The 20366-nt window shown below is 48.7% G+C and overlaps 1 protein-coding gene across 1 annotated transcript in view; it reads left to right on the top strand.

Annotated features, from left to right (window-relative positions):
* LOC147705958 (protein-glutamine gamma-glutamyltransferase E-like) overlaps positions 1-3015 on the top strand; it is a 196560-nt gene extending 193545 nt beyond the window's left edge. The window contains exon 12 of the mRNA XM_086932422.1: positions 1989-3015. Within this exon, the coding sequence (XP_086788548.1) occupies positions 1989-2009 (21 nt within the window). The 3' untranslated portion in view covers positions 2010-3015. The remainder of the gene's footprint in view (positions 1-1988) is intronic.
* Positions 3016-20366: the final 17351 nt, after the last annotated feature.

Raw genomic sequence — 20366 nt, 5'->3', positions numbered from 1 at the left:
CTAGGCATGCTATTAAATAGTTAAAGCATCTCCATTGGTGTGTGTACAGGTGGGACTAGGGTGACCAGACTCAAATTTATATCCGGGAAGGTGAAATCCATTACTGAATTATGTATTGTCACAATAGTAGGTGAACATTGTTTCTGTGGAGCTATTGCATCTAGGCCACGAGGGGTATGCCCTGCAGTGTCTTCAAGCTTGTATTCCGCAGGTGAATCTAAAGAATTCACTGTGATTCTCATCAGGTCCCTTTGATCTTTTGTTTAGAAGTTTCTTGTTCCTTTTTTGAAGACTCTGTACAGAAGGGAAAAAACTCTGGGATTGTGAGTGATCCCAGGAGTACCCTAATATGCACTGATCAAGTATTACTTCTTCTTTGGGATTGCATCCTACCCAGTCTTTTCCCGAACAATGATCTGCTTCTTAGTTTTCTAAAAGCCATTGCGTTCACCACAGACTTATGGAAGAGAATCCAGGGAGAATCTGGTGATAGTTATCTGATTTTCTACTGCTGGATGGGGCTGTAATGGGCCTTTTTATGTACAGGGCGTGCTTATTATCTTCCCCAGGCAACACCTTGCAAAAAAAAGGCTAAGACTGCATAAGAGTCTTCCTGGATATCTTAGGGAAGGTTCATAACTCCTTCTTAGGCAACAGGTGTGGATATCAAAGTGTATTGCTACTTAGGCAGCCCCCCCCATGAGGCAAGCTGCACCATCCTAATGCAGGCCGCTTCTGCCTACACAATAGAGGAGGCCGCAGCATTAACCTCGCCTACCTTCATCAGCAGCGTTGCTGGTTCAGTATTTTGGACCTCTGTGATGTCTGCATCCTCTTTTTGCTTGTTCCTTGGTCATTAAGCGCAATGCAGGGGTCTCACTGATGGAAAGACTGTAGCGTAACTCACTGCCTAATTCCATTTTCTTCTGTTCGTCCATGGGCGGTGTGCCTGAGCCGTCTCTGCCAAAGTACAGGCAGCAGCAGCAGCACCAGCCGGAGACAGCAGCGGACAGCAGCCACAGTGGCAATCCAACTGTTCCGCCTCCAGGGTCATCACCCCTTTGGTGACTTTGTCCCCCAACTAAGGCTGACAGGTCACAGGGCCGGGCAGGTGTGTACAGGCAAGAGGAAGGCAGTATGACGGGTATCGGATTGAGAGAGGCCAGGGCCCTGAACCAGATCAGCCAGTCCGGCCTGGGCATGATCAGAGAACCTGGCAGCTGGAAGTTTGGGTAAGCATTACTCTTGCGTTATCAGCGTACAATGCTATGGTAGACCTCTGCATCAAAATCCTGTTTTGGGATAAAATGCTACATTCCTGATGCAATACATACACTAACATTAATTATGAATGGATTTTGAGATAATCTATAAGGCTAATGTGGCACCAAAGCTCTCTTTAACTTCTTGCACATGCTGAACACTAGTGACCAGTGTGTAAGTAACTATTTTGAAGAGTGTGTTCAAAATAAATTTGTGAGTGTGCAGTGTGCCATGTTAATACTGTATGTAGTAATACTTCATCTAGTATTACTGATTCTATCAGTAACACTGAGTAATGTATTACCAGGGCATTTGACTTAATCCCCTACAGGTCTGCATGGAATGGGAACTAGAAGATAACTGTAGCACTGCACCAATTTCTGCATGGGAACCCGCCATTTCCAGGCCTTTTATAATGGATAACGTTCTGCAGGCATGGAAGACACATAATACCACATGACATAATACCAATGTGTGCATTTCTGCAATTATAGTTATATCACAGTAAAGGCTGAAAACAATGAGAAATCATCAAAATTCCAAAGTATAACAAAAGACCACTGATGTGGTTGTCTTTATATTCTCTCACATTCTATTTTCATTCTATGTTAATTTTCAGTCAAAAGGGTGTTACCCTTCACTCTGCTGTGATGATGCCCAGCAATCAGCATATTTTAGGGTGGTTTCAAAGCACATTATTTACCCACTGTTCTTTTATATTTTAGGCTGCCACACAAGCGTCTTAATAAAGGAATAAAAGTCCAGCTCCAGAAATGGCACCGGACACATCCTCGTCTGGTTCACCTGCTATAAATGATTGAATGTGAAGGAGCCATGGACCATTGATATGAAGTCAGATATATAGCATGGTTTTGCTATGTGAATAAAATAAAGTCTCACAAAAAGGATTTAACTGAAGAAAAACATAAGTGAAGATTTCTCATTCTTTCATGCAGCTCAACCTTTTCCTTTCCTGGCGCTGGCACACTTGTGACTACCTAGTGCAAACCCAGGCCCACTTGCATCATCTTACAATGGTGCCTGCATTGTAGGCAGGAAGATTTGTTTTTACACATGTAGAAAGTGGAAAAGCCAAGTAGAGATTGAAATATTTCACCTTGCTGCTCCTCATTTGTTGAGGCGTAGCATTTTGATGCATTCCCAGGTCTGCCTAATGGTAAATTTGGGAATGCAATAAAATCCATTGGTGGATGCGTGTGCACACCCACACTCCACCCATTGAACTCCTCTCTGGGGCAGAGAAACGCCAGGCACCGATTTGCACTGCCTTGCGTTACTCTATATTTATAAAGCCACTCAGGGCTTCACAAGATGGCCTTGCTTGGCTTGATAAATCTCACTTAGGTTATGCATCACTGTTGCACTCCCGTGGGTGGTGCAAGGGTGATGCAAAACCATTACAAATTTGGGCTGCAATGTCTGTTACTGTCCACAGTTAGGAATATTTCACTATGCAGGTAAATAAGGCAGCAGATCATTGTCCAGGACTAGGAGTTTGATCTTCAAAGTTACCTTTTTGGCTTGGTATTTCAAAACCAGAATAATACTGATAGAGTGTTTTTATAATTTAGAAACTAAATGTGAGAAATGGGGTTGTTAGTTGACTGGGGTGTGAGCCCTGGTCAAGCAGCACCCATAATACCTTGCAGGGTGAATCACAAAAAGTGCCTAAATTAACCTGTGCATAACCCTGGATTGCTTGGCACAAAATAAATGCAGTTAAGCTAACTTAGAGGTAATGTGTAAAGTATTATATTACAGACTGTAATGATGTGAAAACATAACACAAGAAAAATCCCGCACCAGATTAGAACAATAGAGTTAGTTTTGATCAATTATTTGATACCAAAACAACAAAAATGCAATCAGTAGAACCAGAACTATACTATGAATTGTTAAAAATGTTGGTAAAAACTAGTGCTTAAGAGATCAAAGCGCCATCCACAGACATCTAATTGCATGAGACTGAGTCAAAGTAAACAAATATTGCCAAACGTGATAGAGCGTGGTTCAGATATAAGAAGTGGATTGGGCCCGGTCAGCGCTTACCTTTGGACTTAGAAAAACATTTGAGAAAGATGTTCTGAAAAGGTAAGGTTCAAGTGGGCAAGACTGCGGGAGGTGTTGGAGGACGGAGCATCATCGTCAGGGAGCCTTGGGTTGAAGCATGGGTAAAGATTTCCTAGCTCAGACTTAACCTTTTTTTTTAATGTTGAAAATATTCAGCAGAATGAGGCAGATGTCTGTAGCTGAACACAGTTCCACGAGGCCAGATACCCCTTTGGCGGAAGACCGCTGCACAGGATTTGTGCAGAAGAGCGTAGTGGAAGAAACCATGGAGTTCATCAAACAGGTGATGCACCTTAGGCATATAGGCAAGAAGATTGGTCACAGTCTCCTCTTGGCTCTCAGAGCAGTTTTTTGCCAAAAGTTTACAAAGACCTCCGTTTTGGGATTTGGTCATCTAGACACCTTTAGAACCACAACCAAGGATTCAGCACTGGTGGGACACCATTTAGAGATTCATAATTCACTGAAGCTGGGTTCAGGTCTGGGTTCAAGATGGTAGGAACCTTTTGTGTCCCTGTAGCTCTTTGCAGAAGGACAGCAAACCAACCCTTGGAGTCCCTCTGGTATTGCTGGGTTCAGGTGAAGATGCAGGACCAACATCATGGCTGGCCTCCGAGAGTTCAAGGCAGGCTCTAGGCAACAAAGGAGCCCCTCTATGTACAGCAAGGCAGTCTTGTAGAGTGCACAGCAGGTCACAGCAGCAGGCAGTCATCTGTGAGTCCTTCCACATATTAAGAGATAAACTGAAGGGTGGATGTGAAGGCACTAGTTTCATATCCTGGTTCCCAACCTCTGGATGGTGGTGGAAGCTTCTCAAAAGCTCTTTGAAGTACTTGGAATTACCTGAATTCTTTGCCCTGGCTCCAAGATGACTGCAGTGACAATATGGAGGTGATAAGTCCTTTGTGTGAAGTCATAACACACCCTGCTCAGTTGCAAGAGGGGCTGCGCTCAGTTCCGCCCCAAGTTCTGCCATCAGATGGCTCATTCAGGCACACCTAATCTCTCTATTGTGTGACTGTCTGGGAGCAAATCACAAAGTTTAACTGTCAGTTACATCCAGTCATGTGTCAGGATGAAGGCACAAAAGGGCTAAGGGCAGGAAAATGCCTACGCTCTAAAAGTAGTATTTTCAGAATTGTAATAAAATATTGGACTTTACCATTAAAGAGAATGTTTCATTACAACTTTATAGATTACAAACATGAACTGGCTACCTTGTCCCAATCAAAAGACACCACTTATTAAACAAAATAAGGCAATCCAATGTTATCCTAGGGGTGGCACAGGTAGGCCTCACAGTTGTGAAAATGAATTTAGGCGTTTTTGACTACCAGGACATGTAAAACTTAAAAGTACATGTCCAACCAACCTTATAATTACAATGCAGCCTGCATAATAGGCTTCCTAGGTCCTACCTTAGGGTTGACATATATGTAATGAAAGGACAGTCTAATGCTTGGCAAGGGGGCTATTGCCAAGTCAAATCTGCAGATTAAAACTGCATTCAGGCTGCAATGGCAGGCTGGGAACATGTTTTAAGATGCTACTCAAGTGGGTGGCAAAGTAAGCTCTGCAGGACCACTAGTAGCATTTAATTTACAAGGCCTGGTAAATGGTACACTACTCTACAAGGAACTTTCTTGTAAATTAAATATGCCAATCAGGCATAAGCCAATCAAGCCTTGTTTAGGGGAGTGAGCATGAGCACTTTATCAATGGTTAGTAGTAGCAAAGTGCACTAGGCCTATAGAAACAAATTTCAAGACAAAAGTAGGCTGACAGGTCTAACACTATTGTTTATTTAGGAGTTTGTTGGCATAATTAGACTCATAAATTTAGTTTACTGGGCCTTTGCCAGTTGCATTGACAACCATTTTAAAGTTGCTAAAGAAAATGTGTGTTTTAAAATTGCATGAGTAGATTTCCTACATACATCTTTTCTTTTCTGTTTTTTCCTTTTCATAAAATAGAGGAAATGTTAGAACTGGGGTTCTCTGGTTGGCAGAGGCAGGTAGTTTTGACCAAATAGGGACCCTTGCTTCTAGTCAGGGTAAGGGGGATACACTCTTTAGATAACCACTGCTCACCCCCTTTGTAGCTTGGAATGAGCAGACAGGCTTATCCCAAAGGCAATGTGTAAAGTATTTGTACCAACACTCACAGTAACACAGTGAAAACATCACAAATGGACACCACACCAGTTTAGAGAAATAAAGTATCTTTATCTAAACGCACAAGAACAAAACAACAAAAATCCAACATACACAGTTTAACAATATGACTTTAAAAAGGTTTCAAGAACTTGTACCATGGAAATCTATGGATGCATGACTTAGCACCAAAGTACCTGGAGATGCGACAAAAGTTCCCAAGCCAAACAGCTGCAGCATCGAAAAACAAAGATATGTGACATTCCTGAAACCTTGAGGAGGCGATGCGACAGCCCCGCTGCACACAGCGGATGGGTTGCGTTGAGTCCGGTCTGTAGGGGGAGCGATGCGTTGAGTCTTCGTGCCGGTTCCACCCCGCAGCTGATGTGTTGGGAAAGCGCCTCACACAGGTACGATGCGCAGATCTTCGGGATGCTACAGCGATCGATGCGGTGGCGTTGCACGGCATCAGTCCTCTTCAGCGGCGATCCCTCGATGCATTGGTTTTTGCAGCGGTGACAGGCACTGCGATGATCTTCGCAGCGGCATGGCGATGCAATGGAAATCTTGCGCCATCGAGATGCACTGGTGAAACGTGCCGCAACAAGAGCGATGCAACAGGTTCTCCTTCATGCTTCTTCTTCCAGCTCCCAAACAGCAGCAACAACCAACAGAGGCCCCACAACTGGATCAAGCACTCTAGACAGGTCAGAACTCACACAGCAGAATTCAGGGGGAGCTGGGTGTGAACTCCTTTTGATCCTGGGACTTCAAAATAGGAGACCAGCTCTCCTCAGGCCCTTAGAGAATTTCTTCAAGCAGGAGTCACAACACACAGCAAAGTCCTTCTCCATTTCTTGGCTTAATAGCAACTACATGTTAGCTCCAGAACACACAACAGGAAAGCCCTTCCCTTCAGTTTCTCCAGCTCTTCTCCTCGGTAAAGGTTCACCTTGAATTCCAGGATGATCTAAAGTTCACGCGTTTCAGCTCTCATATTTATACCCCAAAAGTCTTTGTTCCCTAGGTGTAAGGGATCCTGGACTCAGTCCAAACCAGTTCTGGGTGCACTCTGACAGGGCACAACTTCTTCCTTTGTGAATGTGGGCCAGGGTCTTCAGACTCACTGCAGGAGGTGGAGCCAGCATTGTGGAAGGCAGACACAACCCAATTCAGGCCCAGGTGCTACTCCTTCAACCACTCCAAATGCCGATCGGTCTATTCAGCCTTGTTCTGACTCACCCAGACTCCTGGAGCCACCCCAGCTCCTGTCACTCTCAAACTAGACAGTCAATCCACACACAGGCAGAGGCACATAGTAAGGTTGAACATGAAATAGCCACTTTCTAAAAGTGCTATTTTCAAACACAGAATCTAGAAACCATCTTTACTAAAAGATGTGTTATGAAATTCTGAGTTCAGGGATACCAGAATCCAATTTTCTATCTCACTCCTATGGGAAGATATGCAGGTAAACATGTTACACAGCATTCCCCATGCTGGCCTATTGGCAGGATATCCTTTTAATAGTGAAAAACAACATTAGCAGTATTTCACTATCAGGACATGTTACACACACTAGTACATGTCCTACCTTTCACATACACTGTACCCTGCCCAGTGGGGTACCTTGGGCCTACCATAGGGGTGTCTTATATGTAAGAAAAGGGAAGCATAAGGCCTGGCAAGTGGGTGCACTGGCCTGGTCAATATGGCAGTTAACAAACTGCACACAAACACTTTGGTGGCAGGTCTGAGACATCTTTTCAGGGCTATTTATGTGGGTGGCACAATCAGGGCTGCAAGCCTACTAGTAGCATTTGACTTACCAGCCCTGGCACTCTCAGTGCACTTTATTAGGGACCTACTGGTAATACAAATAGGCCAATCATGGATAACCAATCACAATAACAATTTACACAGAGAGCATATGCACTTTAGCACTGATCAGCAGGGGTAAAGGGCCCAGAGCGCTATAGCGAACAACCACAGGTCAGGAAAAAGAAAGAAGGAAGAAGAAAAACGTTTGGGGATAACCCTGCAAAGAGGGACCATTTCCAACAGGAAACAAGAACCATTTGATTGTGTTGATTTTGGGTACTGATGTTCTTGTATGTTGTAATACAACTGCCCAAGCCACATGCAATTCCATAGATTTCAAAATGGCTTATTGTTTAGTATTCATCAATAGCACAATTTATATTCCTTTCTTTGAGGGAGAAGTGTGTCCACTACTTGTTAATGATTTAGGTTTTTGCTAGAACATCCTATATTATGTTGCAAACTTTCTAGAATATTGATCGGTTCATGGCGTGTATCTTTATTAGTTCAGCCCTATGATATTAATAGATGCCATGTCGAGTGCATTCTTTTTCACTGGTCTGAAACTATAAAATGTGTCTCTACGTGTTTATGTGTCATACTTGCCAGACATTTTCTCAAGACTTTTTGCACGCTTATTTGATTTAAGCTTAGACACCTTTTCCTTGCTCACATATCAAGTAGTCCCCATGTCGGATAGTTATCTGACTGTATGATTAGACTTTTCTTTGCTTTTGAACTATGCACTCTCCAGGTTAGACTGGGGATTTGTCTCTTTTCTCGAAAGAAGCCTATATGTTGGTCTCCTTGTTGATTACTCTTCTTTGACTTTGCAAACTGCGTATATTTATCACAGCACATTCCTGAACTATATTTGGTTGTGGCTCATTATGACCTGTAATCAAAAATCAAAAAAAGAGTGTCTACCAGACAGGCTAGGCCGTTCTAGGGAGCACAAACACAACCACACTGAGTTGTTGAAGAAAGCCCTCACTCACCACCTGGTGATGACATGCCTCATCATTGGGCTCCACCAAAGAGACCTAGTGTCTCTTTGGTGTGCTGCAACGCCAGGATTACTGCGGAGCGGGATCGTGAGATAAGGGCGTGTTGAGTGTAATTGGGATTTAGTGAGTGTTGGGGGTATTAAAATGGTCAGTAGTGTATCAAAAAACTTTATTGAATGATCACTAAAGACTCAGGAATTAAAATATGTGAGGAAACAGTCCACTATAATTGAGTGGGGATTCCTAAGAGTGAGTCGACATGTTTCTTGCCATCGAAACGGTGTTAATTTACCCGGCAATTCATCAGGACTGTGTGTGGTAAAACCCTGGCGGTATGGGCACGCTAAGGCCCACCCTTACCTAGGGGCGTGAAAGTGAAAATAGAAAATTAAGTGAAAAAAGTGCAAAAAATTAGGAATGAATAAAATATTCCTAATTACTCCTGGTTTAGGAGGCTTCTACTTATCGTTTCTGCACTTAGTTGGTGCCTACGTCGCCCTCGAACCGGACCCCGACGATCATCGTCGGGGTCCGGTTCGAGGGCGATGTAGGCATACTGAGGGTGCTAAGGGTCGAGGGCGGTGTGCCGAATACGCTTCCACCCCCCTCCTGAGACCCATGGTGTTTATTCCCAACACCAACTAAGTGCAGAAACGATAAGTAGAAGCCTCCTAAACCAGGAGTAATTAGGAATATTTTATTCACTTAATTTCCTATTTTCACTTTCACGCCCCTAGGTAAGGGTGGGCCTTAGCGTGCCCATACCGCCAGGGTTTTACCACACACAGTCCTGATGAATTGCCGGGTAAATTAACACCGTTTCGATGGCAAGAAACATGTCGACTCACTCTTAGGAATCCCCACTCAATTATAGTGGACTGTTTCCTCACATATTTTAATTCCTGAGTCTTTAGTGATCATTCAATAAAGTTTTTTGATACACTACTGACCATTTTAATACCCCCAACACTCACTAAATCCCAATTACACTCAACACGCCCTTATCTCACGATCCCGCTCCGCAGTAATCCTGGCGTTGCAGCACACCAAAGAGACACTAGGTCTCTTTGGTGGAGCCCAATGATGAAGCATGTCATCACCAGGTGGTGAGTGAGGGCTTTCTTCAACAACTCAGTGTGGTTGTGTTTGTGCTCCCTAGAACGGCCTAGCCTGTCTGATAGACACTCTTTTTTTGATTTTTGATTACTGACCGGGGAACAAGAGTGTCTGCTTACTCTCCCTACCTCTCTCCTTGTTATTTCATTATGACCTGTAACATTTATCTTTATTTTATGCATTATTTATGATTATATGAATCTGACTTACTAACTACTTTTTGCCTTCTGTAATAATTCTTAAATTTTGAATAAACCTTTATTGCTTTGAATCAGAATTTTTCCCGCAAAGGTTTTCTTTATTTGTTCAAGAACCCCTATCTTTTAGGAATCACATGGCCTGATCCTCCACATCGGCCCTTATCATTCATTGGTGAAAGCCCTGAAAATATCCATCCTATCATACTTTTTTGCTTAACAATGACTGAGATGATCCCAGTTGCTATCATTGGAGCCACCACAATAAACATAATCAGAAACAATAATTTTGATGTCTACTGTGTGTTAGACGGACCGGGAGGGTCGGCCGAGGATAAGGGGAGAGGTCTCCGGGGAGAGCCGTCTCCAGCGATCGTACAGACAAGTAACTTCGGCCCCACAGACGTACACCACACAAGGATAAGGTTCAACGATACTTTATAGCAATTCTTTAGGTACGGTAGAATGGTACAAGGAGGTCTGGACTCAGGGGTCCCCTCGATTCTGGTCTCTGGGTTGGGAAAAGGGTAGCGGGACAGTCTTGTTACCAATAGATGAAAATAGCTCTCAATCCTCGAGCTCGGCGTTCTAGATGATCGGGCCGCGGCGGAGCCAGCAGGTCCCGAGATGGACGGAAGAAGCGACGGTCCGCGGCGGAGCCAGCAGGTCCCGATGAAGATGGTAGTTACAACGGTCCGCGGCCACGCCAGCAGGTCCCGACGACGATGAAGGTTTACGAAGGTTGCGGCAGCGCCAACAGGCAGGACGATGTGCGCAAGGCAGAGCTACGGCAGCGCCAGTAGTCCGTCAAGGATGAGTTCTTCTCTGCGTCTCTCGACTCCAGGATACAACTGCCTTCCTGCTCTGGAGCTGCCCCAGTTATAGGGCTGATGCCCTTTGATGTCCGGACCCTCGCACTTGGAGGTCGGGGGGTCCGGGATGAGGGAGTCCAGACACCCAGCAGGGGGGTGGAGCCAGCGCCCGGGGAGGCTGTGGGCGAGCGGCACCTGGCGGGGGAGAACCATCGACACCTCTTCCTCCCATTGACCTGCCAAGTAGTCCGCTCACCTCCTGGGTGGATGGTGGTGCCGGGATGTCTGAGGCCTGGCCAGGCCCAGGGTTGGGGTCGATCGGGGGCCACGCGGCCTCGTGGCGGAGTGTCCAAAGATGGCGCCCAGGCTGGGTGCGCGGGTCAGTAGTGGATCGGCCCCACGAGGTCGATATGTTCAGAGGCAAGGGTCCCGGAGGGGACGGAAAACATGAAGTGGTGGTGGGTGACACTTGAGTGACCGGGCTCGGGCCTGGTCGGGCAGAGGGGGAGCGGCCCTTCATGTGGCCTGTCCAACATGCGTCCCCCCCAGCTGAAGGCGGGGAGAGTCACCCATCCTCTTGGGGATTCTCCTCGTCGAGGCGGAAAAAGCGGGACAGGCCATCCGCGTTGGCGTGATCTGGCACAGGCCGGTGTTCAACAGTGAAGTCCATTCCTTGTAGGGAGATGGACCAACGTAGTAGTTTCGGGTTTTCCCCCCGCATCTGCATCAGCCACTGCAGGGGTCGATGGTCGGTCTGCACCCGAAAGTGTGTGCCAAAGAGGTAGGGCCGGAGCTTTTTGAGGGCCCATACCACGGCGAAGGCCTCCCTCTCGATGGTGCTCCAGCGTTGTTCTCGAGGTAGGAGTCGCCTGCTGATGAAGGCCACTGGCTGATCAAGGCCTTCGGTGTTCACTTGAGACAGGACCGCCCCAATGCCGTGGTCGGAGGCATCCGTCTGGACGACGAATTCCCGGCTGTAGTCGGGGGCCTGGAGCACAGGGGCGGAGCACATGGCGGCCTTCAGTTGTTCGAAGGCCGTTTGACAATCTGGGGTCCAGTTGACCTTCTGGGGTTGATTTTTGGACGTGAGTTCTGTGAGGGGCCCCACTATGGTACCATAGTCTTTCACGAACCGTCTGTAATAGCCCGTGAGTCCCAGAAAGGCGCGTACCTCGGTCTGGGTGATGGGGGGCTGCCAGGACCGGATGGCGGCAATCTTGAGCTGCAGAGGGGCCACCCGGCCGCTTCCCACCTGGTGTCCGAGGTAGGTTACGGACCCCTGACCAATTTGGCATTTGCTGGCCTTGATCGTGAGGCCATCCCGCTGAAGGGCCTGTAGCACCGCTCGGAGGTGGTGGAGGTGCTCGGACCAATGGTGGCTGTACACAGCGATGTCGTCTAGGTAGGCGGCGCTGAATCCTTCGAGCCTGGCCAAGACCTGATTGACGAGCCGCTGAAATGTTGCTGGAGCATTCTTCATGCCGAAGGGCATGACCCTGAAATGATAATGGCCATCAGGAGTGGAAAATGCAGATCGTTCTTGGGCCTGGGGTGTGAGGCCGATTTGCCAGTAGCCCGCCGTCAGGTCGAAAATACTGAGGTAGCGGGCAGCTCCCATGCGGTCGATTAGTTCGTCTGCCCGGGGGATGGGGTGTGCGTCTGTTCTGGTGACCGCATTCAAGCCCCGGTAGTCGACGCAGAACCAGAGTTCCGGTGTGGTGCCGGGAGTGGCTGCTTTGGGGACCAGCACTACTGGGCTGGCCCAGGGGCTGTCTGAGGGCTCGATGACCCCGAGCGTGAGCATTTTGGTTACTTCTTCCTGGATGCAGGCCCGTACCCGATCTGGTACGCGGTAGGCCCGGTGGCGGATAGGGGGGCTGTCCCCCGTGTTCACGTCGTGCACACACCAGGAAGTGACACCTGGAGTGAGGGAAAACAGGCTGGCGAACTGCAACAGGAGGTCTCGACATTCTTGGCGTTGTTCCGGGGTGAGGGCCTCCGAGAGTCGGACCCCATCCACGGAGCCATCTTTCTCCCGAGTCCATAGGAGGTCAGGGAGGGGTTCGGAGTCTTCTTCGGCTCCACTGTCTGTGGCCATCAGGAGGCTGAGTTCTGAACGCACAAAGTGGGGTTTCAGTCTATTAGCGTGGAGGACCCGGAGGGGGTTCCGTGAGGATTCCATGTCGATGAGATAGGTGACAGGACCCTTGCGCTCGACTACTTTGAAGGGTCCCGTCCACTTGTCTTGCAGGGCGCAGGGTTCGGTGGGGGACATCACCCATATCTGTTGCCCAGGTTCAAATTCGATGGAGGAGGCATTCTGGTCATACCACTTTTTCATGTCCTCTTGACTGGCCTCCAAGTTTGCTTTTGCCAGCTCTCTGAACTGTCGGGTCTGGTTGCGGAGGGTTAGAAGGTATTTGAAGACATCTGGAGGGTTCTTTAGAGGGAGCATTTCCCAGCCTTCCTTGACTAGACTGAGAGGCCCCCGTACGGGATGTCCATACAATAATTCAAACGGACTGAAGCCGAGGGACTTCTGGGGGACCTCTCGATATGCGAAGAGGAGGCACGGCAGCAGCACATCCCACTGGCGACGGAGGGGCTCTTCCAACCCCCCAATCATCCCTTTGAGCGTGCGGTTGAACCGCTCAACGAGTCCGTTTCCTTGAGGGTGATAGGGGGTCGTGAATCGGTAGGTGACCCCACACTGTTGCCAGAGGGACTTCATATATTTGGAAATAAAGTTCGTGCCTCGGTCGCTGACGACTTCTCGGGGGAAGCCCACACGGGAGAAGATCCCCATCAGGGCCCGGCCGACTACCGGGGCTGTCACGGTTCGCAGGGGAACAGCCTCGGGGTAGCGGGTGGCGTGGTCCACTAGCACCAGGATGAACCGATGTCCTTGTTTTGTACGAGGGTCTAGGGGCCCCACAATGTCTATCCCGACCCTCTCGAACGGGGTGGTGACCACGGGAAACGGTTGCAGGGGGGCTTTTAGTTTGCGGCCGCTCTTTCCACTGGCTTGGCACGTGGGGCAAGATCGGCAATGCTGGAGTACATCATTCCTCATTTTGGGCCAGAAGAAGTGGGTCACCAGGCGGCTGTAGGTTTTATCCTGACCCAGGTGTCCAGCCAGGGGGACATCGTGGGCCAGGTTTAGCAAGAAGTCTCTAAAACGGAGGGGCACCACTAGCACTCGGCTGGCCCCCAACTCCGCGATCCTTTGTTCACTGTATAGCAGATCATTGTCCCAATAGATCCAATGTGTTCCGGAGGTATCTCCTGCGCTTTGGGCGAGGGCTTGTTGGCGGAGTCCCTCGAGGGAGGGACAGGTCTTCTGCTCTTGGCGAAACTGCTCTTGTGTGGGCCCCCCCTCTTGATGCCACTGGTCGAGGCCAGCGAGGTCGGGAGGTTGAGCTGGTTCTGGGGGGACGGCACGGTCGGTGTTTTCGACTGGGGGCGACCGGGGGAGGAGGCGCCGGCCATTCGGGTTCCTCTGGTCGGGGATTGGCACGGGTGGCCATGGACCGGGTGGTGACGCACGCCCAGTCCGGGATGCCTAACATCCCCAGGTGTTCCCTTCGTTCTACGGCTGCCCACGGGGAGCTTTCAAGGTCATTTCCCAGGAGGCAGTCTACGGGGGCATCATCTCGGACCGTCACTTTCAACATGCCGGAGACCCCTCCCCACTCGAAAGGGACGCAGGCCATCCGACACAGACTTTCGGAGTTATCGGCTGAACGGACAGGGCAGAGAATGTTTGGTAGGAACTGTTCTGGGGTCACCAGGTGACAGCGGACGGCTGTTACACTGGCCCCGGTGTCACGGAGGGCTTCGGCCTGGCGTCCATTGATGCTCACCCATTGGCTATACTTCCGGGTGTTAGCGGGTAGGGGGACCCGCGGGACCATGTCTTTCCCCCCTAAACATGTTAGAGCCATGGCGGCTGGCTCCCATTCTTGATGCTCTTGCTCATATTCTTCTTGTTCTTCTGAGATCTGTTCTTCCCCCAGAGCAGCAGCGGCCACTTGGCGGGGTCTGGGGCTCTGGTACTGTGGGCAATTTGGGTCGTTTGCATAGTGGCCGACTCGTTGGCATCGATGACACGTGACATTGGCTCTGTATCCCGGTCGCGCCGGGGTGCTGCCCCGGTTGGCCGGGGGGGTGGTGCTGGTAGCGGGGGCGACCGGAGCGTTGTCTCTTCCGCGTCCTTGGCCCCCTCCTCCTCGGGGACGGTGCTGACCGTTGCTGTTCCGGTTCTGTTCATAGGATCCATTTCGGCCCACTCTGGTGATTTCCCACCGGTCAGCCTCGGCTGCGAGCTGCCGTGGATCAGTCAATTTGCTGTTGAGGAGGTGCTGGCGGAGCTCAATGAAGCAATTGTTTGATAGATGCTCCCACACCATGAGATTGAAGAGTTGTTCGTAAGTTGTGACATTGCTTCCTTTGATCCAGCCCTCGAAGGCTCGGCTAAAATAGTTCACGTAGTCCACCCACGTTGTACCCGGGATGCGGGTGCAGTCTCGGAACCTCTGACGGTACATCTCGGGTGTGAGCCCATAGCGGATGAGGAGGGCAGCTTTCATGTGGTCATAGGAGGTCATCTGGTGGTCCGGGAGCTGTAGCAGGGCATCGCGGCCCTCATTGAGGAATCTCCCCCATAGACCGGCTCCCCAGTCGCTTCAATCGATCCGGTGGGCGGTCATAGCGATTTCGTAGGCCTTGAACCATTGCTGGATGTCGTCCTCTCGGAAGTATTTTAGAACGACATCCTTGGGGATGTGTACCTTTTTCTCTGTTGCCCCTGGGGTGTGGGGTTGCTCGGGCACCCCTAACTCTTTGTTCTGCTTGCGTAAGTCTATCTCAGCTAATTTGCGCTCGTGTTCATATGCCAGTCTCTTTTCCTCGAGCTCCCTTTGTCTCTGCTTTTCCTCTCTTTCGTCTCGGAGACGTAGGTGCTCTAAGCTCAGTTTTTGTTCGGCCAACTTAAGTTCAACATCCATTTTGAGCCGGGCCATTTCTAGTTCATGTAGTCGTGTTCTTTCTCGTTCCTGGATCTCGTCCTGCGAGAGACCCGTTCTTCGCTCTTCGGGGGCCGTGGTGTTTTTTTCTCCTGCTGCGATGTTTTGGTCGGTGGTTCCGACGACCCCGGTTTCTGCCCAGGACTCTAGGGCATGCTTGAAATCGTCTTTTGTACTTAGACCGGTGGTGGCGATACCTAGTTCGATGCAGAATTGTTTTAATTCACGATGGTTGTACTCGTCCAATTTCTCCATCTGAAATTTCTCGGTGGATCCGCTTTCTTTGGTTGTCATCTTTATTTCGTCGTGGGGTGAGCTACTTTCTGTACGATTATGCGTTGATTCGGATCGCGCCGCTGGCCACCAATGTTAGACGGACCGGGAGGGTCGGCCGAGGATAAGGGGAGAGGTCTCCGGGGAGAGCCGTCTCCAGCGATCGTACAGACAAGTAACTTCCCCCCCACAGACGTACACCACACAAGGATAAGGTTCAACGATACTTTATAGCAATTCTTTAGGTACGGTAGAATGGTACAAGGAGGTCTGGACTCAGGGGTCCCCTCGATTCTGGTCTCTGGGTTGGGAAAAGGGTAGCGGGACAGTCTTGTTACCAATAGATGAAAATAGCTCTCAATCCTCGAGCTCGGCGTTGTAGATGATCGGGCCGCGGCGGAGCCAGCAGGTCCCGAGATGGACGGAAGAAGCGACGGTCCGCGGCGGAGCCAGCAGGTCCCGATGAAGATGGTAGTTACAACGGTCCGCGGCCACGCCAGCAGGTCCCGACGACGATGAAGGTTTACGAAGGTTGCGGCAGCGCCAACAGGCAGGACGATGTGCGCAAGGCAGAGCTACGGCAGCGCCAGTAGTCCGTCAAGGATGAGTTCTTCTCTGCGTCTCTCGACTCCAGGATACAACTGCCTTCCTGCTCTGGAGCTGCCCCAGTTATAGGGCTGATGCCCTTTGATGTCCGGACCCTCGCACTTGATGGTCGGGGGGTCCGGGATGAGGGAGTCCAGACACCCAGCAGGGGGGTGGAGCCAGCGCCCGGGGCGGCTGTGGGCGAGCGGCACCTGGCGGGGGAGAACCATCGACACCTCTTCCTCCCATTGACCTGCCAAGTAGTCCGCTCACCTCCTGGGTGGATGGTGGTGCCGGGATGTCTGAGGCCTGGCCAGGCCCAGGGTTGGGGTCGATCGGGGGCCACGCGGCCTCGTGGCGGAGTGTCCAAAGATGGCGCCCAGGCTGGGTGCGCGGGTCAGTAGTGGATCGGCCCCACGAGGTCGATATGTTCAGAGGCAAGGGTCCCGGAGGGGACGGAAAACATGAAGTGGTGGTGGGGGACACTTGAGTGACCGGGCTCGGGCCTGGTCGGGCAGAGGGGGAGCGGCCCTTCATGTGGCCTGTCCAACACTGTGCAAAACCATTTCTCCTTTTTTTACTTGATCTGTGTTTGTAAAATCTCATCAAGGTGCAGTGTCATTATTTTCTTTTTGCATCTATAGTTTAGCTGTTGTTTTTACCTTTTTTTAATAATGTAAATGAATGGTGATATGGGAAAACATCCAAAATAAATACATATTTCTTAGATTGATGAAAATCATTGACTGTTGGAGGGTTACAATTCAGCAGTTGAAATATCTACTGTCAAAATACAACAGCCACATTATTGACTAGAACTATGGCGCATATTACCAACAAAGTGGCGAAGAGAGGTGTTAGGCGCCTTGGCTTAACGCCTCTCTTCGCCACTTCAGAAACGCTAGGCTGCACCATATTACCAAGAATATGGTGCAGCCTAGCGTTTCCCCCTGCAATGGCGATAAGTTTTACAACTTAACACCAGCGCAGGGGTGGAACGCCCACTGCAACACCCACTGCACGCCCCCTTTCACAATGAGTTCATCGTGAAAGGGGCCCTATTACCAAGGCAGCGTTAAGTCAATTAACGTGGCTTTAAGCCACGTTACTTGTCTTAACGCTGCCTTGATAATAGGGCTATGCAAATATCGCTGCATTATGGGCAGAAAAGTGCCAATGACGCGGTGATAAGGGGCTTGATAATATGCCCCTATATCTTTTAGCTAAGTAGATGTGGAACTAGGAATAATAAATCTATCCTTACCTATGTAATTCTACTTTGGTGATAAATTGATAATTGATATTGTGAATATAATGTTTCTTTAGATTGATATTTCTATCTCAATATAATGACATTTTAAAAGCTTTTGATACTTGACCTTCAAAATGTTGTGACAAATTCTCATGGGAAGGAAGTTCCAAACCTAGAAAATGAGTTTTGACTAGTCTTTTGGGGGTTTCACCAACAGGTAAGTTCAATCTAATTGGATATGGCACCTAAACATCAAAAGAGGACTCGGACCCAGCATCTCTTTCCGTGATGTCTTCTGAGATTTAAAGTCTATAAAAGTTTATGGTTTTTTTCTATATATCGTGCATCTCATGCTTACATGACTCAATAAGTGGTTATAAATCAAGCCCCCCTGGGCATATCCTCCAAAAACATCACAATTGTTCTTTCCCTTTGGCACAATACTGCCGTCCTCTTTTCGGTGCCCTGTCGATCATACCAGCCATACCAACTTTGCGCCATAGACTGTATCTTCTATGGGGACCCCTCGTCCAACCACTGGGTCTCGCTGCACTCAGCGTGGGAGCAAGTCAAATGGCCATAACTTCCACAGCATGATTCCTGTCGACAACAGTTGGCATTGGTGCACTAATTCCCTTATGGCGTTGCAATTGGCATCACGGAAAGAGACGCTGGGCCTGAGTCCTCTTTTGATGTTTATGTGCCATATCCAATGGGATTGAACTTACTAGTTAAAAGCCATCACAACAGGCTGTGCCATTTTTTTAAACACAAGCAGATGAAGGCAGAAGGCAGAAATGCGTCCTTGTGAATAAAACATCTTCAAAAGGGCCCTGTGAGTGCAATGTGTTTCTTATGGGATCCGGAGCTTTGATATATATATATATATATATATATATATATATATATATATATATATATATATATATATATATATATATATATATATATATATATATATATATATATATATATATATATAATCAAAAGGTGCCCTGAGGTAAGAACAAACCAGCAGCAGAGTAGCTTGCACCACAAATTTATTTGCAACAGCTTGCTCAGTCCAGAGTTTAAGTTAACATCCCAACGCATTTCAAAGTCTTACGACTCCTTCTTCGGGGGGAAAGCATGGTGAAGCAGAACAGCATTGCCCCAAGCACATGCGCTGATTGTTACATGCCACGCCCAAGTGGATTCCATGAAGGCATGCTGGTGCTTGTAGTTTTGATAACGGGCTCATCGTTCCCCCAGTGGGGATCGTTTTCACAAAGCCACTATAAAAAAACATAAAACACCCCCAGGCCGAGGCTGCTGTGGCTTTCATTATTCAATCTGCTGCGCCTTAACATCGACGTGAAGTTTCTTTCCTTTGACGGCCCCACCGAGCAGGCTGTGCTAGGTGAGTCCCTTAAAGATGCTTAGAGTGTGGATTGTGGGACACAGCTATATTTTCTGGAGCCAAAGGTATGCAGAAAACAAAGGCATTCACAAAGACCTAAGTTTGCCAAATGTAGTAAATAAAAGGATTAGACAGAGAGGGTTAAAGGGCACCAAATGAGGCCATTGGTTAAATCCTTTTTGCATCTCCAACACCCTGACCTCATAATTGTGCACTGTGGTGGCAATGGCCTAGGAACTTTGACTGGGGTAGATCTGGAAATGTTTATGAAGGACACCTTTGGAGAATTGATGACACTTTTCCCCCAAACTACATTTGTCTATTCTAACATATGCCAAAGGCAGAAATGGAACTGGTTCAATCAATTTTGTCCGCAGATTGAGAAAGCTAGGAAACGTGAATACATCTGTTTCTGCTTTTCTCCGAGACTATAGAATGGGGTTCATTTACCACAGCAATCTGTGTTTCAATATGCATGGCATCTATAGGAGAAATGGTGTACATTTTACAGATGAGGGAAACAGAGTCTTCCTCTTGAACTTTAGACTCTGCATAGGTACTTACTTGCAGGTACCAACATCTCTCAATAAACACAAGGGCTCTTTTTAGAGCCACCTAAGAACTAAACACAAAAGCTTGATGTACATCTAAAAAAATGTTTGTAATTTTTTGCTTGGAGTCACGCACCCAACGCCTCAGACTCGTGCACCAAATGCTTAGAAGTCGTGCACCAAACGCATTGGAATCGCGTACCCTACAGATTATGATTGTGTATCCAACAAGTGCTCACTAGGGGGCCGCACTGAGCGCCGCGCTGAATGCGTGACTCCTAATTTTACCGTAAAAAAATATAGCACCTATCACTAATTTCTATTATCCCCGGGCACCCCATCCTTCGGGGCTTATACAAAACGTTGGGGACCGTGAGGGGAGCCCCAATGCTCCCATTGTCCCAGCCGGCTACCCACATCCTTCGGGAGCCAGCATTGCTTTTCCACATAGGGAACTTCTAACATGCAGCTCCCCATGTGGATAACCAACATGGTTTGGATTTTGAAACAGAGAGCAGGTTTCCCTGCTCTGTTTTTCAAAATCCAAACCAAGTTTCCTATGGGAGGGCGGGAGTCTCGGCTCCCGCCCTCTCATAGCAAACAGCAGTGTCCCGGGGGTATGCACCCCGGGACACTGCAGGAGCCGACCCTGGGGGGTGGGGGTCCCCAGGGCCCTCGAGCGCTCCAGGAGGAGGGCCACGCAGCCCCCCTCCCACAATACATAATGCCAGTGGTAATCCCTGGGGATTTGAGGGCCTTGGAGCCCCCCAACCATTCCTTTTGGAGCCCTGAGGGGTGAAGGTCACCGGGGCTGGAGGACCC

Source organism: Lissotriton vulgaris, chromosome 7 (assembly GCF_964263255.1).
Source record: "Lissotriton vulgaris chromosome 7, aLisVul1.2, whole genome shotgun sequence".
Classification (NCBI taxonomy): domain Eukaryota; kingdom Metazoa; phylum Chordata; class Amphibia; order Caudata; family Salamandridae; genus Lissotriton; species Lissotriton vulgaris.
This window is presented reverse-complemented; position numbering and strand designations above follow the sequence as displayed.